The 27,216-nt window shown below is 43.0% G+C and overlaps 1 protein-coding gene across 2 annotated transcripts in view; it reads right to left on the bottom strand.

Annotated features, from left to right (window-relative positions):
- Positions 1-2,981: 2,981 nt before the first annotated feature.
- Optn (optineurin) overlaps positions 2,982-27,216 on the bottom strand; it is a 45,547-nt gene continuing 21,312 nt past the window's right edge. The window contains exons 5-14 of one of the 2 annotated variants that reach the window (XM_021643603.2): positions 26,067-26,143; positions 22,591-22,725; positions 19,275-19,371; positions 17,785-17,900; positions 16,588-16,737; positions 15,655-15,748; positions 13,697-13,855; positions 10,233-10,363; positions 8,047-8,126; positions 2,982-5,127 (exon numbers count right to left, since the gene is read on the bottom strand). In XM_021643603.2, coding sequence (XP_021499278.1) covers positions 5,000-5,127; positions 8,047-8,126; positions 10,233-10,363; positions 13,697-13,855; positions 15,655-15,748; positions 16,588-16,737; positions 17,785-17,900; positions 19,275-19,371; positions 22,591-22,725; positions 26,067-26,143 — 1,167 coding nt within the window. In that variant the 3' untranslated portion in view covers positions 2,982-4,999. Of the gene's footprint in view, positions 5,128-8,046; positions 8,130-10,232; positions 10,364-13,696; positions 13,856-15,654; positions 15,749-16,587; positions 16,738-17,784; positions 17,901-19,274; positions 19,372-22,590; positions 22,726-26,066; positions 26,144-27,216 lie in introns of both variants that reach the window. The other variant, XM_021643602.2, reaches the window with a different exon arrangement.

The following is a 27,216-nucleotide window of genomic DNA, read 5'->3' on the forward strand; positions in this document are numbered from 1 at the left end:
ATCGCTGTCCTCGCAGGGTTTCCTGACGTAACAAGTGAACCTAGCAAAGTCTAAATCAGTGTTGCTGATCCTGGGTCTGGTTTAGATATCAGAATTTAAATAACGCGGGACGAGTTTCTAGTTTTCCCTCTGGCTGATCTACAGGAACTAACTAACATCTCTTCAGATTTTGTTTCACCACCTGTAAACTGAGGGAAGGCTACGTGATATTTTTGGACTCAGAAACCAATATTCCTAGAAAATGCCAGATTTTGGGAAACGCAGAATTTATGTCAGAGTTGTAAATAATTTATTGATCATTCTTTAGTAAAATTCACTCTTTATTTAGAGACTGAAAAAGTGTTTATACATAATACTAAAAACATTTTCCACGTAGCTCTGGCCTGGAACTTTCTATGTAGTTCAGGTGAGCCTCGAACCCATGGACCCATAGATCCACATGCCTCTGCCTCCCACATGCTGGGATTAGATGCCTGGATTACTTTAAGACAGTATGCAGCAGGGCATGGCGTGTCCTGGGATTCCTCCTCCCTCCTCTACCCCTTTCCCTTTTTCTTTTCTTGCTGATAATTGAAGTAAGGAGTTCCTGGATGCCAAGCAAGCCCTCTGCTTCTTGAGCTATATTTGTAGCCGTGGCCTATAATTCTTGAGACCTTCTGCCTCACCTTCCACAGAGCTGTGATTACAGGCCTGAAAAATTCACGATGGAGAAACTGCAGGAAGCACACTGACCAGTTCCTGCAAGCACTCTGCAGTTCTTTTCTTCCCCGTGACTTCACAGGTGGCCTTTGCTTCCCATGCAATTCAAGGAATAGGAAATACTATCAGCCCAAGTGCCCAAGCACAGCTGGATGTGGAGAACCAGGCAATCTGTATTGTTATTGGTTTAGTGGCAATTCTGAGGATGGAGGAGATAGTGGTTTTGAAAAAAAAAAAAAAGTAAATTCAGAATCTGTTGAATATGGGCTATCAGAGAGAAAGGAGGCAGAGGAAAGTCAGATGGAGAATGGCTAATCAATTTCTGACTTATGCAACTGTTTCTTGAGGTAATCCACTTTAGTGGGAACATGGGAAGTCCATGTTTAAGGGGATGACAGAGTCTGTGGTTAGTTTCAGAATGACACCTTAGTCAGCCTTCTCACTTCTGTGACAAAATACCTGAGACAGCTTAGGGCAGGAAAAGGTCTTGGCTCTGTTTTAGAACTCGGTGAGGGAGAAGGGAATGGTGGATGAGGCAGGGCATGGTGGAAGGGTATGGTAAGGTGTGGTATGGTTGAGCAGAGCTGCTCACCTCATGGCAGCCAGGAAGCAGGATGACAGAAAGGCCAAGAGCAAAGTTTATCATTCCTACCCTCTGTGACCCACTTCCTCCAAACAGGCCCTGCCTTCCACAGTTCCACCGCCTCCAGTAGTCTTTTTTTTGCTGCTGTTGTTGTTGTTGTTGTTTTTGTTTTACTATACAGGGTTTCTCTGCTTTAGCTCTGGCTGTCCTAGAACTTGCTCTGTAGACTAGGCTGTCCTTGAACTCACAGAGAACCATCTCCCAAGTGCTGGGATTAAAGTTGTGGCCAGCAGCCCTGCTCCCCAGTAGTCTATTAACCCTGGAATCCACCAGTGAATTAACCCTCAGGGTCTGGAAGATGCTCTTCTGAACACTACCTCTGCCTGAGGTGGTTAGGCCTTCAATACAGGAATCTTTTCATGAGGACACTTCATATCTTAAGCAGAACACTAAGAGAATGATGACGAAAGGCCCAGAAGCAAGCAGCTTGTTTCAGTCTGGGGCTCTGAGCAGAGGCTGCACTCTCTTTAGCAGAAAAACTGAGGTCTCTACATCAGCTTTAAACTATTGTAGGGTTGTTTTTGTTTTGTTTTAAAGGTAGGTTCTTGCTGTATTGCTCAGGTTGGCTTTGAACTTCTGGTGGTCCTCCTGCCTCAACCTCCCAATGTATTACATACAGGGATGCACCAGGTAGTGGTTCTTAATTTTCTGGGGAGGGAGCAGAGATGAGGGTGCTCACAGACCTCTTTGGAAAAATAATACAACTAGTAGTTTTCTGTCCTTTTCTAGAAGAATATACACTGTCAGGAGTGTGTGTGCTTTTCAGTGGTTCACACACTCTGAGAGGAATCTGGACTAGCTGCCAGAGAGCAATACAGGTATACAGAAGGCTCAAGATAACTCACGACGGGAAAACACAAAGCCAAACAACAGTCATCTACTATCTCATCTGTCAAGATGGCCATTATTATCAGAAAAAAGAAAGGGCAGAAGGAAGGAAGGACAGAAGGACAGATGTCCTTCTGATGAAAACAAGGGTGAGGGACTACTGAGATGGCTTAGTTGATAATATGCTTGCCCTGTAAGCCTGGCAGCCTGAGGGGTTTGCTAAGAGACAACCATGACAGGTAATTTTGACTGTCAGTTTGCCTGGATTGGGAAACGTCCTGGGGATTAGCAGCTTCCCACTTGGTTTCTGGAGAGCGAGAGGTTGGCAGGTGGGGAGACCAGCAGGACCAGACATTCCTCTGTCTGCCCCCTGACCTCCCATGGGTAAGAGGCCTGGTTCCCACACACCCTCCCCACCAGGAAGGCCGAAACCTCTGAGCCACTGAGCCACAGGAAGCCTTTTTTCCTTTCCAGTTTTCTGTCAGATTTTATCATAGCAACAGAAGACCGATTTACACTTGCAGACAATCATGCTATTAAACATGGATGAAGACTATTTACCCGTGAAAATAACATGCTTAGCTGGGCATGGTGACCTTAATCCCAGCACTCACGAGGGAGGCAGCCCGGCATACAATGAGTTCCACGACAGCCAGGGCTGCACAGTGAACCCCTGTCTTGAAAAACCAAAGACAAGGAAAGAAAGAAAATAACACACACAAAACTCCTATGACTTGTAGCTAACTGGCAACATGAGACAAGGTCTTAGAATAGATAGTAGTAGATTCAATAAATGAGATAACACACAGAGTATTTACAAGTTGTTTACTAAACTGGTGATTCCCTTAAAACCACATAGCCTTAATATACAAATTTTACAGTCACTATTCTGTACAGTAGATCATGACAGTTTATCCCTCCTGAGATCTTGTACCCCTTGATCAACATCTCCTCACCCTTCCCACCCTCTCCTCCTGTGCTGATAAGCACCATTCAGCTCTCAATGCCTACGAGCTCAGTTTTTTCAGAGTCCACTGTAAGTGAGAGCATGTGGTATTCATGACTGGCTCGCTTCACTTGGCATGATGTCCCCCGGGTTATCTATATTCTCATGTGATATAATTTCCTTATTTTTAATGGCTGAAGCTACTTTGTTATGTATAGGCGTTTTCTTGTCCATTCACTCAGGTCACACTGTATCCCAGCTACTGTGGAAATGCTGCTATGAAACGGTATACGGATATCTCTCCCACGGTCTTAATTTGAACTTGCCTTCATTTGTAATCCTCTTCATGATCAAACAAATGCTTTGCTCATAGTCTTATTAAGACCAATTGAGTTCTCACTTCACAGTTTGGATTCATCAGATACATATACTTGAATGAAGTAAAAGGATTTTCCCAGTAACTTCATTGTGAAACCACTTGGTTTCCTCTTCTGGCTGGGATACTATAGAAATCTATTTTATTCAATATAAAATAGTAAAGAAATCTATACTAGAAACTATAAGAAGAGAAAATTCTCATTGAACTTTTAGGAATGTCATTAGCAAACTCTGCTGCGAGGGTCTGAGTGGGGAACCTAACCTAAGCACTGCTGAACCAGTGCAGCATTCTACTGTCTTGGAGTGGGAATAACTGTTCAGGCATGAAGACGCTGTAATTTGAAGTATACGTTCCCTTGAGATGAATGAACCATTTTGCTTCTATTTAAATACAAGTCTGTGTGTGTGTGTGAGATCTTATGATAAACACAAACATTTTACTTAAATGTTTTAGGACTTGATACTGTTTACTTTGTGACTTGTTTAGTTCCTGCTAGAACATTTTTCTTCAAGAACGTTTTTTTTTTTTTGTTTTGTTTTGTTTTTTTAACACAAAATATGGCAAGTCCACATTTATTCTACGTAGACCTGGCTGGCCATGAGCTGGTGATCTGCCTCAGTCTCCCAAAGTGCTGGAATTGCAGGTGTGCTATGCACCACCATGCCTGGCTCTGTTCACCATGGTAGCAGGGATCTCATTCAAGCATGCACTGGCTATTAAAAGGATCTTCTACTTATCAGGAATAAAACATCTCAGTATTAAGCTTAGATTAAGTCTAGTGAGCTTAATGCAGAATATACGTACTCTGATGTTGCCAGTCAACTGCAATGGGACAGACATAGAGCAGAATTGTACTTTGTAGTAAGTGATGTGTGTGAGCTGCTACTTGCTCTGGGAAGGAGACAGCTGTCCTTTGAAAAATTAAGCTGTGTACTGTAATGAGCCTGTACACCTCTGGTGCAAAGGGAGACTGAAGCTAGCGTCACACTGCACAGCAGTAGGAGAGCGCGCCCCTCCTGGCCAGCAGTCCCAGCCCTCCCTGGCCTGGCGTCAACGGAAAGTTCACAGGGTTCAGTCAGAAAGGGCCGTGTGGTGACATCCACAAAATTACACACAGAACAGCAAGATGCCTGCTGGGCGAAGATTTGCCTAGAAAAACACTCCAGACATGTTTCCGGCCGTTTCATTTTCCTGCCTCTTAAAGCTTCTTAATGTATGTCAGTGAGTTTCTCCCCTGTGATTTCATGAGCTCGGTCACAGGGTGTCCCATTCTGGCTGAGCAGAACATAAAGACACTGGCTCGCTTATTGGAAGGGTGGAAATTAGATTCTGCTTTCTGAGTTTGTGTCTAGAGATGCTCTCCTTGGGTCGGGTACATTTTCTTTCTCCGGAAATGAGGATAAGGGGACAAACATGTTTGTGTGACAACAAATAAGACAGAAGTACAAGTCTTGGAGGAGAAAATCTGGCATTTACCAACAGTTTTGGGGAGTTGAAACAACACTCAGATGATGCAATCCATGACATGGATCTGTAGTGTGTCAATGTCTGGCAGGACTTCTCCACATTTGGGGCAGGAATGAATCGGGATACTCCGCGGTGACTGCTGTCGCCAGCTCATGTCCTCGGCTCCTGGGAAGAGATGAGAAGTGACTGTGCCATCAGCTCCATCTCCAGAGCACTTTGGCTAGAATTTAATAACAGATGTTTAGTGTGAGCATGCTAAACTTGGTGATCACTGTCCAGTGGGATACACATGCATACTTTTGAGTCCCTGGTGGAAATTATGACATGAACACAGAGAAATCTAGAAATAGTATTTGTTACTTAAATCACATCCCAAGTTCAAGGTGTGTGAAAACATAGCTTTAGTTCTAGGTACAGGACAAGACATGGTGTATTAAAAATTAAATCCATATATATAGAGAGAGTGAGACATAGATGAGGATATAAACTAGAGAGACAGCCATTAAATAAGCTGGGAAAGGGCTCTTGGAAGGACTTGCCCCTTCTCAGAAGCAGACAATCTTCTTTATTCAGTAGATGGACTACAGGACTATAAAGTACTGCTCTGTGCTGGGATGTCAGGGTGGGAAAGCCAGGTGAAAGGGCAGCAGGTGCAGCCGCAGGCACAGGGGTCAGCAGGGGTAAGAGGTGGGTCCTGGATCTGCAGCAGAGCCTCGCCAGATGAAGCAGCTCTCCAGGGGCTCATGTTCTGATCCTCAGGTGGCAGCGTGGGTGTGGGTGTGGGGGCTGTGGACCCTTCAGAAGGTGGAAGTATGTCATGTTGTCTGACCCTGGCCTCTTGTCTCTGCTGCCTGTCCAATGTGAACAGCCTTCTCCTTCCACATCTTCCTACTGCCATGATGTTCTTCACAAAGCATCTGAAGTGTATCCCGGCTCTACGCAGATCTTTAATCAATAAACTTTTCCTTTAATGCTGAAAAAGGTTTCTGCTTCCAGGGTGTCTCTCTGACCTGATCTTTCTGGACCAAATTTTTGGCATTTTAGAGTCTTAGCCTAGTCTTGTCTCGGCTCTCAAAGTGTTTTTTTTTTTTTTAATTATTATTACAAAGAAAATGACCTTTAATATTTATTTGCTTCAAAGCACATTGCTTAAATTTATGATACAGACAGCTAATACATGGCTTGTGGTAAACAACTTAAAGACATTTTTATTGATTTATTTGCAACACTGAGGGTCAAACTAGGGCCTCAATCATGCTAAGCAAGCACGTTATCACTGAAGCAAGAAGTGTGTGTATAGATGGGGTAGTATAGATGTTGTATGTTGGGGTGGTACAGATGTCGTATGCACATATGTGTAGGGATGCTCACCTGTGAATACATATGTGAAGGGCATGGGCTGATGTCTAGTATCTATGTTATACTCCAGTTCAGGTCTTTTGAGACAGGCTAGCCTTTAACCACTGATGCTGAAAATACCCCAGGTTGATATAATGTCACGTGCTCAAAAATAGCCATGTGCTACCTCAGCACATGCTCCACGAATGCACATTTATTGTTTGGATTTGTGACTTAGGATTTTGTTTGTTTTTAATCAGTGTATGTGTAAGGTTCATTTTTTCTTATTCATGTGTGTTTGAATGTGTGGTATCTGTGTTGAGGTGCTTGCAGAGACCAGAAGAGTCAGATCCCCAAGAGCTGTAGCTACAGGCAGTTGTGAGCTGCCTGATGTGGGTGCTGGGAACTGAACTTGGTCCTCTGGGAGACTAACAAGTATTCTTAGCTGCTGTGTCATCCCTCTGGCTCCTTTATCAAAGCATATTAATCACTCAAAACAGCAGGTTTCAGTGTGATACTTTCACATATGTATACTAATCTTTGTTTGTCTGTCTGTCTGTTTGTTTGTTTGTTTCAGACAGACTAGCCCAGGCTGGCCTGGAGTTCTCAATCTTCCTACTCTGCCTCTCAGATACTAGCATGAGTCACAACACTTGAATGCTAAACCTATTTTTTACTTACTTTCCTATAAAAAGACTTTGCTTGTGATGTGTGGAGAGGGAGGGACAGACAGAAAACACAAAATGACGTTCAGAAACATTTCCTCCAGATTTAACAGTTTACTATATATGCTAATGGCATTTCCTTGCTGGTGATAAAACTGCAACTTTAGAGCATCAGCTCTATGTGTGATGATTAGTTTTCATTGTCATCTTGCCACAATCAAGACTCACCTGGGGAGACAGTCCCAAGGAGGGACTGTCTAGGTGCAGTTAGCCTGTGGGCATGTCTGTGGGGGACCGTCTTGAGTATGTTGATTATGTGGGCAACCCACCGTGTGGAGCACCATTCCTGGGGTTTAAGTCCTGAGTTATGTAACATGGAGAGAGCTGAGCTCTAGCCATGATTGCATTAACTGTTCTCTCTTCTTCACTGTGGATGCGATGACTGTGTCACATTCCTACTGCCCTGGCTTTCCTGCAATGATGGATGATAGCCTACCTACCTTGAAATGTGAGTTAAAATAAACCCTCCCTAAGTTGTGTCTTGTCAGGGTATTTTCTCACAGCAACAGACACAAAAGCAGGCCAGATTGTGAAAGGCACTTGGGCTGGTTCCTTTTTATAGGCCTGTGACATTTAAGATGACATCTTGTTGCTAAAGCATTGCTATTAACCTTTTTCCTAGCTATGTTAGGTCTTTTAATTTTTTTGAATATAAATCAAGGTAATACTTCCCTTTTAATAACTTATAGAACACAGTTGCCCATGTATTAATACTGCATTTAAACATGGCACCATGCATTTCAGAGCTTGTCCAGCATTTCATGAGGATCTGGGTTTAACTTCTAGCATCACTAACAAAATAAAGCAAAGCAAAACCCTCTGAATAAATGCAAACAGAGGCTCAGGATGAGGTGAAGAGGTGACTGAGATCAGCTAACAATGACTGGTCAAGAGTCTGGGCCGAATGGAAAGAGGGTATTGGAGACTAACATTCTGGGGAGACAGCACTGTATTTTGACAGTTTGATTTGTGATTCCTTCTTTACAATATAACCTGAAAACCCAGCTCAAAGGTGACTCACCTCTTGGAAGAAGGTAAGCCTGTTGGTCAGAGTCACTGGTCCTTGCCCCATGCCGGCTCTGCATTTCCATCAAGGACTGCCTACTGGGACCAAAAGCAACACTGCTTGTAATGTTCTATAATCCTGCAACAGGACACCTTTAAGCAGCCAATAGAAGTGTGAGGGTGGGAAAGAAGTTAAACAAATAAAAATAAAAACAAAACAAAACAAACAAACAAGGCTGAGGTTCGTAAGAACCAGAACTGACTCGGAGGATACAGCAGTGGCAGAGTGTTTGTCCAGTCATGCACAAGGCCCTGGTTCGACTCCCAGTGCAAGAAACAAGAAGCTACCCAGAGCAGAAGATTGACTTGGTTCTTAGCTTCTACTAGTATCAGGACGGGATATGATAAAGACACCAAGCAGTGGCTTTATGAAATAAAAAAATAGACAATTTTTCCTTTTCTTTTTTTTTCATGATAGGGTTTCTCTCTGTAGCCCTGGATGCACTGGAACTTGCTTTGTAGACCAGGCTGACCTTAAACTCAGAGATCCTCCTGTCTCTGCTGGGATTAAAGGTGTGCACCACCATTGTCCAACTACCAAACTCTAATTGATAGCAAAGTGGATCAGAGAAAGTGACCTATTTCTGGATCAAGACACTACATAGCAATTAAATAGAACAAATTATTTCATTTGATAAGAGAAAAAAAACCAAAATTTTTATTTTCTAAAAAATAATTAATGAAATCTGCAGCAGCATTCACAGTCACATGATATAAATCAAATTGAAAAATGATATCTACACTGATCATTTTGTAACTTAAACACAGAAAAAAAAATCAGTATTATCTTCCTTAAAAAAACACCATGTTGGGAGCTGGAGAGATGGCTCAGCGGTTAAGAGTACTTACACTCTAACAGAGGACCTGGGCTTGGTTCCTGGTACACACATAATGGCTCACAACTGTCTGTCCCTCCAGTTAAGGAAATGAGACACCCACTTCTGACTCCTGCTGGCACCAGGCCCGCATCTGGTGCCCACGCAAACATGCAGCAAAAAACACAAACAGAATTAAATAAATCTAAAAAAGTCGGTTAAAAATAGATGCAGGTGTTTGTGTGCAGATCTGTATGTAAAATTATAATCAGATGGGTGGCTCCTCACCAGATTCCTGGTGTCACAAAGTAAGGGAAAAGGGGTATACAGGAGGATGGGAAAAAAAAGAGGCCAGCTTAGCCTACAACCCTTTTTTTTGTTCCTTTGATAAAAAGAGCTTGAGGCTGGTGAGATGGCGACAACCTTTCTGACAAGTCTGAGTTCAGCCCTTGGGCCCACATGGTGGAAACGGAGAAGGGACCCCTGTAAGTGACTCTGATGCCCCCACACAGATCGCTGCAAGCATCCATACCCCACACATGAAAACAGGTAATAAAAATGGTTTAAAGAACTTAAAAAAAATACTTGCAGCAAATGAAATAAACAGTTCATTTAGAATGGTATAAATATCGCTTGTGTTAATTTAGTTTCTATTTAATCATATTTTAAGACCTCTCCCGATAAATTTTTAGCCAGACACATGGAGTTTGCCCATACTCCCAGCAGCACCCTACAGACTGAAGCAGGTGCTCCAGCTTGAGGTCAGCATGCAGTACATAGCAAGTTCTAGATCAGTTTGGGTTACAGCGTTGACCTGTCTCAAAATAAGGAAATACAGTAAATAATCACTTCTTTTTTTTTTAAACCTCTTTTATAATTTATTTATTTTATTTTATGTGCATTAGTGTGTGTATCAGATCCCTTGGAACTGGGGTTGCAGACAGTGGTGAGCTGCCATGTGAGTGCTGGGAATTGAACCTGGGTACTTTGGAAGAGCAGACAGTACTCTTAACCACTGAGCCATCTCTCCAGCCCTAAATAATCACTTCTTAAAATTAGAATTTGGTAAGTATTTTTTTAAACATATAATTTAAAGCCAGTGAGGTACTGCGACACAGAATGTTTTTATAGTTCATTTTAAAGCAAGGAGGTTGGCCAGGTTCCTATAGGCTTCTGTCAAGCTTTGGCGTCACCTGACCTAAGTGTGAAACAGGAACAGATGAGGTGGAGGGAGAGCAAGTCTCAGATGCAAATGAGGATATGGGTCCTCCAGTGAACCCCTGTAGCACTGGCCTGTGTGCCAAATCTCCTGCTTGCTTTATCTTACCTGCCTCCATCTTCAAACTCATTGTTCTCTTTCAGCAAAATTGCCAGCTGCAAGGCCAGCTGCTCCTTTTCTTCATGAATCTTCTCTCTTGCTGCTCTTTCAGCATGAAAATCTGAACAGTACACCTCCATCTGTTAGAAGAAAAGGTACATGAGTTACCATGGAGATGGGCATGGATTCGGGGATGATCTGGCCCTGACCCTGAGATCATCTGCAGACAGGCTTTGGGAATGACAGAGACTCCTGCCTTGTGATAAATGCCTTTCCAGTGCCATTAGACAGTAGATACAAGTTGTGTGTATGTGGGTGCTCTAAAGAATGAGAACCCCCAAACTGAACTGATATAAATGGCTTAATTCAGTAAAATATTCTTTTTAAAAATAGTATTCAGGAATAACAGATAGAAATGGTTTACCAGAATGTTGTCTTAAGCTTAATTTAAAATAAAGAAATAAATATTTATTATTTGTTGAATTCCAGACATGTGTGAAGTCTTATGTTGGTTGCTTATTTTACCTCATCAAAAGTCATCAGAATCAGCACTTGGGGGATGGAGGCAGGAGAGTAATGTCTGTTAAGGTCTATGTTGTAAGTCCTGGGCTACATACCATGACCCTGTCTCTAAAAAGTCCTGGAAATAGAAACTCATCATTTTTCACGTGAGCTTAATAGTTCTTAGGAAAACTGGCTGAGCCTGGCATTACAAACCTGTAGTCTTACTGCTCTAGAGGCTAAGGCGAGAAGATGCTGAGTGCTGGCCTAGCCTGGGCTACATGGCAAGACTGTCTCAAAGAAGAAATCTGTTCAGTGACCTCAGTGTTTGAACCTAGAGACAGGTCTTATTTGCCCTGGACTCTTCCATGTCAAGCCACTGTCTCTGCACAGGGTCAGCAGCCTCTGCTTTGGCTCCAGGGAGCTTTATCTCCTGGTACTGAACTTCTCTGTGGTCTCTTCCCACAACAGGGCCAGCCAGTGTAACTACTAAGGTGCTACAGAAGGGATGCCTGGTGGCTTCTGAAACTGCATCATAAAGGCACTGTGGCTCATGCCTTGCCCCCTGCTATATCGCTTACTTTGGGGGAGGCCAGCTGCCATGCCACGAGCAGGCCTCTGAGAGGCCCACACAGGAAGGCCTCCTGACAGTCATGTGACTGGTCATCTTAGAAACTGCCTGCCAAGCCCATTTTTAGTGCAGCCTCATGAGAGACTCTGAGCCAGACCCCCTCCCTTGCTGAGCTGTTCCTAGATTCCTTCATAGAATCTGTACATGAGATGACAAATGTATGTTTCTGTCGTTAGCTGCTATGCTTCGGGCTTAACTTACCACATAGAAAAACAGATAATTAATACACTATGGCAATAATTTCACTGTTCTCAAACTATAACATAAAACAATTTCACACTGAATGGAGATAATCTGAACAATGTTTTAATAGCAGTTTCAATCTTTTGCATTCTTTTGTTTTACTTTTTTTTTTAATATTTCTTTATTTTTATGTGCACTAGTGTTTTGCCTGCATGCATCTCTGTGTGAGGTGCCAGATCCCCTGGACTTGGACAGCATGAGCTGCCATGTGGGTGCTGGCATTGAACCTAGATCCTCAGGAAGAACAGCCAGTGCTCTCAACCACTGAGCCATTTCTCCCTTTTTGTTTTATTTATTTATTTTTTTTGAGACAATGTCTCACTACATAGCCCTCAGTGGCTTGGAACTCAATATGCAGACCAGATTCACTTCCAACTTGTGGTCATGTGTTTGTGTCATGTCTGTGGTGGGTGTTTGTTTTGGTAGATGGTCTCATTCACTCAGGAACTCTCCTTTGTGCACGTCAGAAGGTAGATACCAATGCTGATCCAGGATGGATAGCACAGAGACTCCATTTTCACTGGCTCACAGCTAGAAAGTCACAGAACTGAGTCTTCCTGTGATCATTTACTGATGCCATAGTATGTCGCATCACTGGCAGTGAGGGAACCTCCTAAAATGATCTGTTTGTTACACATAATTACCTTTTAGACATTACAGTTTTGACACAATAGTTTTGTTTTTGTTTTTGAGACAGGATGTCACTAGGTAGCTCAGGGCCTCAAACTCATGATCCTTTTGTGTTAGCTACCCAAATGCTGGAAAACAGGTGTGTACAACTATGTGAGGTTTAGATTTTTATTTTCCATTAAACAGTAATGGATAATACAGAGCAGCAGAAAAGCCCAGTAATGTGGGTTACCCGAGGAAAGACTCCCATGATGCTACTGTAGTAATGAAATTACAGCCACAGACACAAACTCCACTCTGTGGGGTTTGTCCACAGTGGGCAGCTGGCGATAATGAGTCGTCAGGCAGCACAGAAGCTGTATCACTTCTAAGTAAAAACTACAAGGATACAAAGACATTGGGGGCCTCTGGAGAAAAGGCCCTTCAGTTATGTGAGATAACCTGATAGTATTTATTAACTTTAAAATAAGCAGTATACTTAATGATGTAATCTCTCTCTCTGTCTGCACATCTGTGTACATGTACATGTGGAGGCCAGAGGACAGCCTTGTATGTCATTCCCCGGGTACCATCCACTTTGGTTTTTGAGACAGCATCCCTCACTGGCCTGGAGCTTCCCAAGTGTGCTAGACTGGCTGGCCAGGAACCCCAGGATTCCAGCATTGGGATCACAGCACATGTTGGCACTCCCAGTTTTTTTTTTTTTTTTTAACTTATATTCAATATTTCTATTTAAAAGCAGATTTTAAGAAAAAGACCATTATGACGCTAGGCATGGTAACACAGACATGCAATCTCGATACTTGGAAAGCAGGAAGATCAGGAGTTCAAGGTCACCCTTGGCAACATAGCAAATTTAGGACTAGCCTAGACATGAGGCCTTGTCTAAAAAATGAACAAACACACAAACAAACTAACCAAAAACCGCACTCTCCCCAATACACCATTTATAAAAACAGTATAAACTACAAAATATTTAGAAATAAGTCTTATGAAACATGACAAGAAACTACTAACGTTACTAAAAACAAACAGGCCAGCCTGGGCTATATGATATTTGTTTCCAAAATCATCCAGGCAGGTGTGATGGCCCACTTTTCTAGTCTTTAATCTTAGCACCTGGGAGTATAAGGCTAGTCTTGAACTATTGATCCCCTGCCTTTATCTCTGAAATTTCAGGTATACACAACCATGCCTAGCTTTGATTTAAAAGTTTAAAAAAAAAATCCATTGGGTAGGCATGGTGGCTCAGACCTTGAATCCTGGCAGTTGGGAAGCAGAGGCAGGCAGATCTCTGTGAGTTCCAAGACCAGCCTGGTCTACATAGTAACTTCCAAGTCAGCCAGAGCTAAACAGTGAGAGGGCAACACAAAAAGGTGCCATGAAGTGGTTAGGCACCAGCACTCTGACACCTGAAAATCTGCTCAGAGCTGGCCTCACTCAGCTCACGTTCTAGCCCGTATCTCACCTGGGCCCTGAGGACAGCCATGGTCTCCAGGTCTTCCTCCTGCCTGGCGATGGTCTGCTTCATCTCGTCCATCTGAAGCTGTTTGGACGCCAGCGCCCGCTCTGCCAGCTCCAGCTTCCCCCTGAGCTCCTGCAGCACCAGCTTGTCCACCTTTTCTGCCTGAAAAGTACAACCCCATTCTAGAAATGGCTGGGAAATTATGTAGCCTATTTTAGGAAAACATAAAACTGAAAAACTGTCAGCTCTAGTCTGTTACTGAGTAGTGACAATTCATTCAGGAAGTTGTACTCATTTATGACTTGCAAATAATCACTTCCTTGTTGAAAACACATTCTTAAAAAGTAGCAATGATTGTAGCACTGTTCACAGTAGATGAGTCCAGAACTTCACACACCAAACACGGTAATTGTCAAACACAGTGACAAGCCCTACCCTGAAGAGCCTCTGAGTCATGGATACTATTGGATTTATCTTGTTACTTTAACTCTGTAAATATTTCACATTCAGAAGGGATTAGGTCCTTGCTGGGCATTGTGACTCACACCTCCAATCCCAATACTCAGGAGGCAGGGGCTGGTGGAACTCCTTGAATTCAAGGCCAGCCTTGTCTACATAGTACCAGGCTAGCCAAGAACATATAGAGGGTCATTCTCTAAATAAATGTTTTTGTTTTTTTTTTTTAATTAAAGCTATTGAATTCAAGAGTGTCATAATCTCTCTTTTTAAATGAAGTAAAAAGGGCTGGGCATGGTGACACACACCTGTAATCCCAGCACTTGGGGAGGCAGAGGCAGGTGGATCTCTGTGAGTTTGAGGTCAGCATGGTCTAAAAAAGCAAGTCCAGGAGAGCCAAGGCTACACAGAGAAACCCTGTCTCAGAAAAAAACAAACAAACAAACAAAAAAAAAACAAACAGGGGTGGGGGGGAGCTGGGGCTGGGAGATTATCCAGTCAGTTAAGTGCCTGCCATGTGTAGGAGGACCTGAGTTCAGATCCTCAGTGCTCATGTACAGGCCAGATGTGATTGTGACTCTTGTCTGCAACCCTAGCGCTAGGGATCCAGAGACGGCAAGGTCCTTGGTTTGCTGGCCAGCCAGCATAACCAATTGGTAAGCTTCTGGTTCAATAAGGGAGACACTGAAAACTAAAGCAGACTGTCTCAAAAATACTAAACATCAACCTCTGGCTTCAACATGCACACACCAATGAGCATGTAGACACACACACACCTGGAAAAGGAAAAGAAAACTTGGGCTTATGGAGACTGAGGGAGTAGGACTGTAAGTTCAAGGTCTGCTCGGGTACTTTTTGAGATCCTGTAAGAGGCGAAGGGTAGAGGGTGAGGATGTAGCTCAACAGTAGAACATTTGCCTACCTGCAAGAGGCCCTAGGTTTAATCCCCACTATAAGAACATAGGTGGGGAGGAGGGAGAGTGGGAGGGGAGAGAGGGGCAGCAAAGAGCATATTTATAAGAATATTTATTTCCCTATAAATTGAAAGACTTAATTGAAAGACTCCATGCTCTGTAAATTTTACACCATGCTGGGCATTGTTACTAATTTAAATACACTAAGTAGAGTGTTCCAAGATCACTGCCAGCAGGCAAGATACGCTTGCACAGCTTCATTCCTCAGATGGCCTGGCCAACTGTCTCCTCGTACACTGTTCACATAGGAACCCAGGCTCTCAGCTCTCCTACAGATATACCCTGAGGACATAGGAAAAGCCCACGCCCTTCCTGGTAGACATCGGCACCATCTCCATACACAAGGATGTTTTATATATACACGCAAAACATGAAAAGCTACAATAATTTTGACACAATTGATAAATTGCAAAGTGGTTTTTGAAACCAGACTTAGTTGAGGGGTCATGCAATTTTTTAAAAAATAAATACAATATTCAGTGGTTTCCATCCACCCAGGCCACGGAAGTACTTTTTTTCCTCTATAAATACCTGTTTTTTGGTTAGTTCCTCAATTGTTTTCAGTGCATTATTATGTTCTTGAAGAAGCTTGTTGTGTGTTGACTGCAGAGTGGCTAACCTGGATCTATTAAAATATGATATTAAAAATGGAATAATGAGGGAATATCACAGAATCTCATCCTCTTGTCTCCCTAATAGCCTTTGAAAACTCAAGTAGAAAAATCCCTGCTTGAATCATCCCAACAACTTTTAGTCAGCAAGACACAACCTAGAACCTGAGGACAGACTAACGAGAGATTGTTTTAATCAGGTTGGCTTGTGGGCATGTCTGTGGGGATTGTCTAGATTGCCTTAATCCATGTGGGATGACCTGCCACGTGAAAATGCATGATTCCTGCCATTGCCTAAGTTAGGGCTCTAGATTATCCTGGCACTAGGGAGGCAGAGGCAGGCACATCTCTGAGTTTGAGGCCAGCCTGGTCTACAGAGTGAGTTCTAGGATAGCAAGGGCTACATAGAGGAACCCTGTTTTGAAAAAACAAAAGCAAACATACAAAATAAAAAAAACAAAAAACAAAAAACAGGCCACCTTGACTTCCTCCCAGTGTGACGTGTGTGGAACTATAAGCTCAAATAAACCTTCCTTCACTAAGCTGCTTTGTCAGGATATTTTATCACAGCAACAGAAATGAAACCAGAACCACCACATAGCAGCATTTTTCTTACTCTCAAAGAAAATGGTATCTTCCAAAAGACTATCTCTCTCCCAAAAGATAGAATGAAAATAATTTTACTATTTTTGTTAAAATACATCTCAAAGAAGTAATTCTCCCAAAGGGTCTCCTAGAACCTTTCCAAATGACAAAACATCTTGTGGCGTGAGTCTCATGTCCTACTTCCAGTCTGTACTCAGCTGCCCTTTCCCTTCCAGCAGCTGCTATCCTGCGCACACAGCACACTCACTTCTCGTCCTCTGTCTTAGCTTGCTCCATCTTGATTTCGGAGCGCATGCTCTCCACCTGCAGCTCCAACTTCCTGTTATTGTAAACAAGCTCTTGCTTCTCGTTCAGCTCTGATGGGGTTGCAGAGTTCTTCCTTTCCAGAGCCTGGCACCTAAAAGAGATGATTATCTTATGAGAGAAACGACATTGTGTCACTCCCCATGGCTTCTGTGCAACTCCTCAAGGGGATGTCAAATACAGAGCCTCGTAGGTCCACAGGATTTATAGGGCAAAATAAAGACTTTGTTCTCTTTGCTTTCTGTTTGCTTTTTGTTTCCTCCTGCCTTGCCTCCTAATAAGACATGGTGATATTTTAACCAACCTAAGAGTGAGCCAAGGAGCATCTTAGAGCGAAATCCCTGGATAACTTTCAGAATTTAACATCTTGTCTGTCACAAAGACTGATTCTGACAAGGATTAGTAAGAGAAAAGGAAAGCCCCTGAGCATCACTTAGAGATCAGAAAGAGAACTCGAGTGGAATAATAGTAAAAAAACAAATAAATGATAGCTATGCACTGGGTGTTAATGCCAAGCACAGTAAACCTCTCACAATTCAATACTATGTGTATATCGTACAAAGTGGATAACACTGAGGCTCAGAAGGCTAGACCAGTGTGACGTCAGTTGAACTTTGTTCCTAAGCTTTGGCTAACTCCTCTTTAACATTTTTGTTACTTGTTTGTTTTGTGTGTATATGTGGAAGTCAGAGGACAATTTGGGGGAATCAGTTTTGTCTTTCCATCATGTGGGTACCGGGGAGGGAACTAAGGAACTCAGGCTGTCAGGCTTGGTGGCAAGTGTCTGCCCACTGAGCCATCTCACCAGCCCCACCCCACCCCCACTCCCTTTTTGGACACTATTTAGTTCAGTGTGGCTTAAACTGGCAGCACTTCTGTCTCAGCCTCCCAGTGCCACTACTGGTGTAGGTGACTCCCCAGTCCGAGCCCTGCCTCAGGATTAGGTGTTAAGCCTTGCACATGCTGGGCAAGCACTTCAAACCATCAGCTGATTCTTAGCCTCAGATGGTTCCCTAAATCCAGAAAAACAAGCAAGGGCCAAATCAGCAACTATAATTTGTCAGTAATACAGTAACAGCACTGTTTTGATACAGTAATGTACTTAATAAATTATGTGCTAAGGTTAACTCCGAGTTCTTACTTTTCTTGAAGTCTCTTCTTCATTAGCTCAGCCTCACTGAGTTTTGTGTGTGCCTCTTGAAGCTCCTTAGACAGACAGGTCATTTGAATGTTCAGGGTTTCCACAACACTTCCAACCTATGACGGACAATGGCGGACATTCGCATGAGATGACCATTAGAAAGGAAACGAAACTGGGAGAAAACAGTCAGATGCACTAGCATTCAGCTAAGACTGATACTCTAAGAAGATTTAATTTGGGCAAGACTTCCCCAAGTGCCTTATATGAAAAATCAAACTTTTGGGTATGCTTCTGTTTCCTTTCAGAACAGTAGTTATCAGTCTGGGCATGTATGATAATGGAGTTGCTAGTACAGCTGGTCCTACTCATGCTTTGGGGAATCATAGACCACAGAGGTTTACTCATCTGGGGAGAGACTCAGACCCTATATTGCCTTGCCAACTTCTGCTTCTAGTTTATAATAAAAATTATCTTTATTATACAGCTTCTTCCCTGGAAGCCTGCCTGTTGTCAGTTTGTACATGAGTTTATAAGAGCTTAGAAACTTCAATACTTTCCCATAACTGTCAGTACATTTCAGCTAACAGTGTGCTGTTCTGCAGGTATACTCTCTTTGTCTAAGTTCATCCCGTTCTCTCCGAACCTGCCCCACTCCCTCTGTTTTGCATTTGTGGTCAGGCTGGTCTGGAACTTGCCATGTAGCGTAAGCTGTCCTCACACTTGAAAACCACCTGCCTCAGCCTTCCAGACACTGCAATTTTATGGATATGTACCATCATGCCAGTCTTCAAAATGTTCTTTAATGTCTTAAATAAGGACTTGGAGCCAGAGAAGGTGGCACAGATCTATAATGCTAGCATGCCTGAGGGCTAAATCTGAGCTAAGTCTGAGGCTAACTCTGAGCTTAGCCTAGTCTAAGACACTGTCTCAAAATTTAAAAAAATTAAAAAAAGGAAGAAAGTAGCAAATAGTGGTGTGTGTGTGTGTGTGTGTGTGTGTGTGAGTGTGTGTGTGCGTGCGCACGCACGTATACTGATGAATAAATTGAACAAAAGGATCATTTTATATGTTGCTCTCATGGACTACTGTAAGTTCTGTAACTTCCCGGTTTCAGGCACTTTTCCTTAGCTTAAGAGTCTTCAGGCTCAAGGGCATATCTTTAAGTTACTACATAACACTGAATATATATTCAGGAACTTAATGGAGTTAAGCGTCTTTTTCATGTGGTGCGCTTGTTGTGTTAAGAATTTAGGAGGTGACATCAGTCAAGAACAGACATAAGAGTTTTTATGTAGTACAGCTCAGGCTCCATCTTACTGTGACTGACATGGAGTTCAAACCCAGGGTAAGGAAATGAAAGAGAAATAGGAAATAGTCAGCAACAGACAAAAAGTTTCCACTTCTGAAGTAAACAGCATAACCTAAGACTTGAACCCAGCAGCTACACCCCCAATGGGAGCATGGTAGTCTTTTGGAAGTGTTTTACCCACACTCTCTGGATCTTTGTCCTCTTCATATTCTGTGCTTCCCTCTGTCTGGGTCTCAATCTCAGAATAGTCATTTGCTTTCTTTTCAAAATCTGAAATTCTGAAAAACAAAAAAAAAAAAAAAAAAAAAAAACCCCACCAACAATGTAAGAAGGTAGAAATGTTTTACTTTCTGTTTAGTTCCAAGAGGACAAGCAGCTGTAGAGGCATTCAACGAGCACCACCAAAGCCTGGACAAAGCGGGTCCAGAGTCTCTTTATGTTTGCCCCATTAGCAGTGGTCTTGGTTTTTTTGTTTTGTTTTGTTTTGTTTTGTTTTTAATCACACTGAACAGAACTGCTGTGACTTAAGATGAATACACACAAAACATCTCAATATAGATGAAGCAGAGAGACTGATTAAAGTGAAGACTGGCTGGGAATGGTGGTACAGGTCTGAGGGAATCTGAGGTGAGAGAGTTACAAGTTCAAAGGATGCATAGCAATTGCTGTTCAAGACCAGCCTTGGCAACTTCACAGGACCCTGTATCAAAATAGAAAGTAAATACAGAGGTCGGGATGTGGATCAGTGTGATAAGAGTCCTTGCCTCGTATACCCTTGGTTCAGTCTACAGTACTTAAACATACACATAGCAGGTTTCATATTTCACTTATGCACATATTTTTTCTCCCACTAAAAATTCTACAAATATGACTTTCAAACAGCTACATGCCTACATGAACAAAGAGTCAGCAGCAGCAACAATAAACAGAAAGCATAAGAATGTGTAGGACAGGATTAGTGTTCTAAGAAAGCTACACTCTAGAACAAGAATAAGGAGAGCTAAGACGTTTCCTGAGTCACACTTTTAAAACCCTTTATGGCCAGGAATTGGGAATGCCTTGTGTATCCATAGAATGAGGAATAAATAAGAGCAACTGGAAAGTGGCAAAATAAGGGGACTCAGGGTGCAGACATTCAGCGCAGCTAAGGAATTGCGTTTCTTACTAAAAGAAGGGAATTTGCATTAGACAGCTGCAATCCTTGCCCTCTCCTTTTTACCTCAAGAACCCTGCCATCTAAAGCAGGAGATGAGAGGCTTCTCTCTGGAGAACTGGACTAGGAAAGGGAAAACATTTAAAGTTTCAGACCCTGCCTCGCTGAGGAAATCCCCAGCTGAGGCTTCCTGCAGCTGCTCCCAAAACTCCAAGTAGCTCTGGCTCTCCTCATAAATCTGACCAGCCAAGACCATGAGACATTTGAGGAAAACCTTGAAATAAAACACATTTTGCTCTAAAAACAAGATAGGTCAGTGTAGAGAGATTATCACTAATATTCCTAGAGAGTCAAGGAATGATTTACAACCATTAAAAATAGAAACATAACCATCATAAAAAGATGAACATTGGTCAGATCTGAGAGGAGGTGAGAGAACACAGGTGAAGAAGAGCACTGGGCGTGGTGACACACACCTTTGGTTCCAGAACTCGGGAGGCAGTGACAGGCAGATCTCTGTGAGTCTGAAGCCAGTCTGATCTACAAAGTGAGTTCCAGGATAGCCAGGGCTATACAGAGAAACCCTGTCTCAAAAAACCAAAAATAGAAAGAAAAAAAAATCACATGACTAGTTCTATCTAAAAATAATACAATAGCAGGTTCTAGAAAAATGAAAAAGGACATTTAGGAGATAATCCATCCCCATATTAACTCGCGATTGCTTTATAAAGAATGAAAGGGTTCAGTGTATCTAGAAAAAAGGATGAAAAACAGCCTCAAATCAAAACATGTATAAAATTTCAGACTAGGCAGGATAACTAAAGAACTGGTAAAGATGAGGAAAAGCAGCGCCAAAATGCCCCATACAAAAAGAATGAGAATCAGAAAGGAAATAGGTTTCTCAACGGTAAAACCAGAAGCTAGAAGACAAGAAAGGCACCAGACAAGATGAGGCACCAGATGGTATGCACAGGAGGGTGGGCCTACCAGCACGGTAGGGCGGTTCACATTTGACACAGGTTTTGACCTACAAATGATTCACAAGTTATCTTAATTTTCTAGGGCAAATGTTCACTTTGAGTCATCTTTCCCTTGCTATTTCTTGATTTTTTTTTTTTTAAGCAATGGCTGCATTTCTCCTTACTGGCTTATTTAGAAAATACAAATGAAGTTAGTTCTGGGGTTGTACACCTTTAATCCCAGTGCTCTGGAGTCAGAGGCAGGTGGGTCTCTGTAGATCAGCATGGTCCAACACACCGTGTTTCAGGCCAGCCAGGGCTACATCGTGAGATCCTGTCCCAGAAAGCCAGAACAACAACAAAACCCCCAAACAACAAGCAGATAAAACCAAAAAACCCAAAATGGCAAACAAAAGACAAAAAAACCCTACAAATTACATGAAACACGAATGTTGTAAACACCCCAAGGAAGACAGAAAGGCAAAGCTACCATCATTCTTTTCTCCCATATATCTAAACATTTTTTTTCAGAAAACTTAAATTTAGAACATCTGTATCCCTGTTTCCAGTGATTAGGGAGAAAGGCTAAAGGTTGGCTCACTTATTAAAAAACAAATACAGCACGGTTTTGCAATGTGTTTGTTCCATAACTGATGTCAGTGTGTGCCAATCACGTGCTGACCATGTGTCCCTGATGTTGTCTTGGCTTTAGTCCTGCCTCGTCTGAGAAGCAACTGCCACCCGGGTGCCCATGCAGAGAACTTGAGTCTCTGCAACTGCTCACTGCCTTGCTCTATTAAATACTGCCAGGCAGCTGGCTCACAAGATAGAAGTTCAATAGCATTGAAAAAGGAGCCTTTGCAGGGTTCTGGGGGTGGGGCTGAACCCTTCCTCTGCAGAGGCAGGCCTGGCCACTAACTACCATCTAAAGAGCTACACACCTGTGGGCATCCAGGGAGAACGCTCTGTTTTTGTTTGTTTTGTTTGAAAGCAGGAAGAAAATTCAAAAAAAAAACAAAAACAAAACGTAATTGGCAAGCTGCCAAGCATACACACCTTCTGTTTTTTTACTTCCCTGCATGAAGGAACAGACCACTGCATACATGACATTGTGGATGAAGCTCAAAAACACCGTGGTGAGTGGAAGATGCCAGTCACAGAGGAGCAATACTGTTTGAGCCCATATATGAATGTGCAGTACGCAGAGCTCTCCACAGAGAGTCCATTACTGGGAGAAATGGACAGTGAATGCTGAGGGGCACTGATTCTTACATAGGGGGAAATGTTCTAAGACTATATCTCGACAACAGGCACAGTTATGTGACTAAAAGCCTTGGAATGTATACTTTAAAAGGTGACTTGCAGGGTGTCTTACTTTACCATACCTTTCTTTGGCTTCTCTGAGTTCGATTTCAAGTTTCTCCACCTTTTGGTTTCCTTCCCTTAAGCAAAGCAGGAGTTGGCTCACAGTTAATTCTTCAAACTCCACACAAGTCCTGGCATCCTCTGTAGATTTGCTCCTGATAAGACATCACCACCACATTCAGTATGGAAATTAAAAACTAATGGAAATTAATCTCAACAAAAGGGTCAAGAGAAGCATGGTACAGCTGAAATCAATGTCTCCAGTCAATTCTCAGCTGCCCCAAGCACAACTGATTTAATTCGTCTACACATGCGGCAAAGGCTGTGGGGACTAACATAATGTGAGGGAAGCAATCTCAAGTGTAAACATTTCAAAGAGTTACTGTGTCCACAACAGAACCCATAGGGACAGCTGGTGGAGCCACAATCTCCAGAGATCCAGACTCAGAGAGCACTGAAGAAAGCACTCAGGTACATTCAGACCACTGACCCCTCCAACTTGTTAGAGACTATCACCTTTGTGAGTCACCAAGAGAAAGGTTTCTGGCTTTGGCTTCACACAAAGCAGAGACATGTAGCTACTACTGGAAAATGTTTTGCTAAGTTTCAGAGTCCGATCAAGACACATTCACCATAAAAAAACAACTATGACCATCACCCACTAACAGAATGTTCAGGGTGATGAAGATGGCAGGGATGGCTAGTCTTTCAGCCCTCTGCTAGGATCACATATCTAAAAGCCGGGGTTAAAGACTCCACAGCTCCCCTTACTAGGGAACCCATTTGGAGACCGAGCTGACTATGGGCTATTTCTGAGCAGGAATTTTAGATCCTCTCCATGCCTGGTCCTTGGTTGGTATACCTGTCTCTGCAGGACCCCTGGGTCCAGATTTTTTGGTTCTGTTGCTCTCCTTGTGGAGCTCCTGACCCCTCCAAGTCTTTCTATCTCCCTCTTCTTTCATAAGACTCCCTGCACTCTGCCCAAAGTTTGGCTATGAGTCTTGGGCTCTGCTTCGATACCTTGATCACTAGAGTCTTTCAAAGGCCTTCTATGGCATGAACTCAGTGGCAGGCTCTCTGACCACTCCCCCCCTGTAGAGTGCAGCCTTGCTAGTCCATAGAGGAAGACAATGCAGCCAGTCCTGATGAGACCTGATAGGCTAGGGTCAGATAGAAGGTGGACTAGGGGAGAAGCACAGGGGGAGAAGAGGGAGGAAGGGTGGGATTGGGAGGAGACAAGGGAGGAGGCCACAGGGATACAAAGTGAGTAAATTATAATAAAAAAAAAAGTAGAGGAGAAAAAAAAAGACTCCAAAGCTGAAGCCCCAAGCCTAGAAACCAAAATCAGATCCCTTACCAGACTGATAAAAGGATAAGAGCTATGCCTGAAAGAGGAAGTGGTCTTTGCATATGGAAATAACTGAAGAGGAAGTGGCTTAAGACTCCAAATACGGTTTTCTTTCCTCTACTTCCAGGAAAGTCTTGATATTAAAAGCAGCAATTTGGGGAAAGTTGAATTCTAAAAAAACTGGGGGAGAAAAAAGAAAAAACAGGAATAACACTCATACTAATTACTCTGTTTGGTGAAAGGCTATTATATTATCTACATTCTCCCTGACATAAGAACATAAGGACAGACCTAAAAATTGTTGTGTTACTTATTCTGTCATTCTCTATGCATGTTTATCAAGTAACAGGAAAAATGGTTTTAAAAGTCTGTGAGGTAGGAGAGTCAGAGACATTCTGAGCAAACTGACAGGCAAATGGACTAATATACCACATACCAAGAATGGTCAATGCCTAGTTCTTGTACTGTCTCTGCTCAAAGGCACTTCCATTACTTAAGATGTCTGTTTCCTGGAATTCAGGAGCCTACCACAGAGGGCCTCTGAAAGACTCTATCCATCAGGGTATCGAAGCAGACAGATGCTGAGACTCACTGCCAAACGTTGGGCAGAGTGCAGGGAATCTTATGGAAGAAGAGAGAGATAGAAAGACCTGGAGGGGACTGGAGGGGACAGGAGCTCTACAAGGAGACCAACAGAACCAAAAAATCTGGGCCCAGGGGGACCTGCAGAGACTGATATATCAACCAAGGACCATGCTTGGAGAGGACCTTGGTCCCCTGCTCAGATGTATACCACAGGCAGCTCAGTCCTGTGGGTTCCCTAGTAAGGGGAGCAGGGGCTGTCTCTGCCGTAGACTCAGTGGCAGGCTCTTTGATCACCTCCTCCTGGCAGGCAATGGGGGGTAGCCTTGCCAGGCCACGGAGGAAGAGGATGCTGCCAGTCCTGATGAAACCTGATAGCCTAGGGTCAGCTAGAAGGGGAGAGGGACTGAGGGAAGGGCATAGGGGGAAGAAGGGAGGCTAGGACTAGGTGGAGATGAGGGAGGGGCTACAGCTGGGATTCAAAGTGAATAAATTGTTATTAAAAATGAATCAATAAAAGAGAAAAAGAAATTCTAAAAAAAAAAAAAATGCCTGTTTCCTAGAATCTGCTTGGGAAAGGCAGACTTGAGATCCTAAAGGTAAGATCTTTGGCACTTTTGAGGTTGATGAGATAGCTCAGTGGGTAAAGATGCTTGCCATCAAGCCTGATAGCCTGAGCTTGATCCTCAGAACCCACGTAGTGGAGAGAACAGATTCCCATAAACTAGTGGTTCACAACCTTCCTCATGCTGAGACAGTTCCTCATGTTGTGGTAACCCATAGCCATAAAATTATATTCATTTTCATTACTACTTTGTAATTTATTTTGCTACTGTTATGAATTGCAATATAAATATTTTTGGAGATAGAGATTTGCTAAAGGGGTTACGATCCACAGGTTGAGAACTGCTGCTACTACTGTCCTGTGGCCTCCATGTGTGTGCTGTGGCATGTTCCCCCCTCATCATATAATACACTAAAAATAGGGTAAAGATAAAGATCCCCAGTGGTTGACAGTTTTCATAGCCATTGCCTCAGGTCACCATTATCGGTCACTGTGGCTGAGAATCAGCACAGAACTGAGAAAAGAAAAAGGGTGCATCCTGGTGAAGGAAGCTGGCAGCCTCCTCAGTTCAAGCAGCTCTCAAAACAAATGAGCAAGCGCAGGACTGCTGGCTAGAAACAAGTCTCTTTTTGATTGAGGATGAATTTGTTCACACTTGGAATAGAAAAGAAACACCTCTGTAACAGAGAAGCCAGCATTTGTTAGCCTTAACAAGGCACCAGACATTGTTTCCATTCTCTGCCAGTTTCAGTCGCAACATTAAATACCATCTAATGAATGTTAGCACTAGGGAAGCTAAGGCAGGACGGTTACAGGTTCAAATCAAACCTGGATTACAGAGGAGGGTCCTGTCTCAGAAAACAAAGTATATTACTTTCTTCAGTCCATCAGGCCTGACTTCCAATAACAGGCTCAGAGTGACAAGACTTTGACAAGACAGAACAAAGTGACAAGACTTTGCCCCTTCTGTGTGCTTGGCAACTCAAGATTCTATCACCTACATGTTGATGGAGTCCGTCCTTGCAGGCCTATAACTGTTCTTCATTTCTTTCAATGCCCCTCCTTCAGTCTCTCCTTCCTGTAAAAAACAGGTGCAAGGGACTAAATACAACAGATCTGCAAGATAGTAAAGTAAAAGACAAAAGATTCCACCCAAGGAAAATATTCAGCCTTTGTATGTGATATGATCTAAATTAGGTCACTGAAATGAAACAGAAAACATCCCCTCTGAGCGTGTACACCCTGTCAGGATTATAAATATCTAGGCTAAGGCATGAAGGTCAGGCTCCTGCCATGGAACACACTCAACCCAACTCCATAAACATGAGGCTTTGGCTTACAAAGCAATGGTTTTGCCAAACTGGCTGCCATTATAAATCTGTGTGCACCACTGCCCTGTTAGGGAACCTCCTAAGGACTAGGACTGGCAGGATTTGTGAGCAGGTGGTAGCTCAATAAGCTAATGAAGTAATCCTCACAAATGCACAAAGGTGGCTCAGGATGCTTTGGCCATACTCTTCCTGAGCCACGGACAGAGTTTTCCAGCAGCTCACAGGACAAAGCGAAGCACATTTTTCACTCACAATAACCATCACTTCATCTGGGAGGCAGAAGAAGATGATGCTAACCCTGGGAGAAGCCTTGTCTGGAAACATGATAAACTGTCTGAGTTTCCTGACTTTTATCAGGCGTTTAGAGGGCTAAAACCCTTTGTGTTTCAGTCATCTTTGGCCACTTGTAGAGAAGTATGCTTTTTAAGTCTTCAGTCTGGGCACCCTGAATGCACCTACGTCATACAGGGCATGGATAGAGTAAGGGTCATTTTCCAACTGGACTAATCTGTAAGGCAGCTGGTAAGGAGTCCCACACTAAATATTCCAGATCTATCTAGTACCTACGTGTCTTGCTACTCTCCACTCCTTGGCTCTATCTACAAAGTGCACTTCTCTCTTTCATCTCCTTTCCTGCGGATAGGAACTTCGACAAGGTGGAAACGACACTTGTGGTACAAAGGCTTTTGTGCTGGTGTATTTTCACCCTCACTTCAGATATCTCATAGCAGCTCTGCAGGAGAGGTCCCTCTTGTGCTTACTCACCTGCGCTCTTCTGTTACGGGACTAAGTATACCCAGATACCATCAAAAGGGCCCAG

Source organism: Meriones unguiculatus, chromosome 19, assembly GCF_030254825.1.
Source record: "Meriones unguiculatus strain TT.TT164.6M chromosome 19, Bangor_MerUng_6.1, whole genome shotgun sequence".
In the NCBI taxonomy this organism is placed as follows: Eukaryota; Metazoa; Chordata; class Mammalia; order Rodentia; family Muridae; genus Meriones; species Meriones unguiculatus.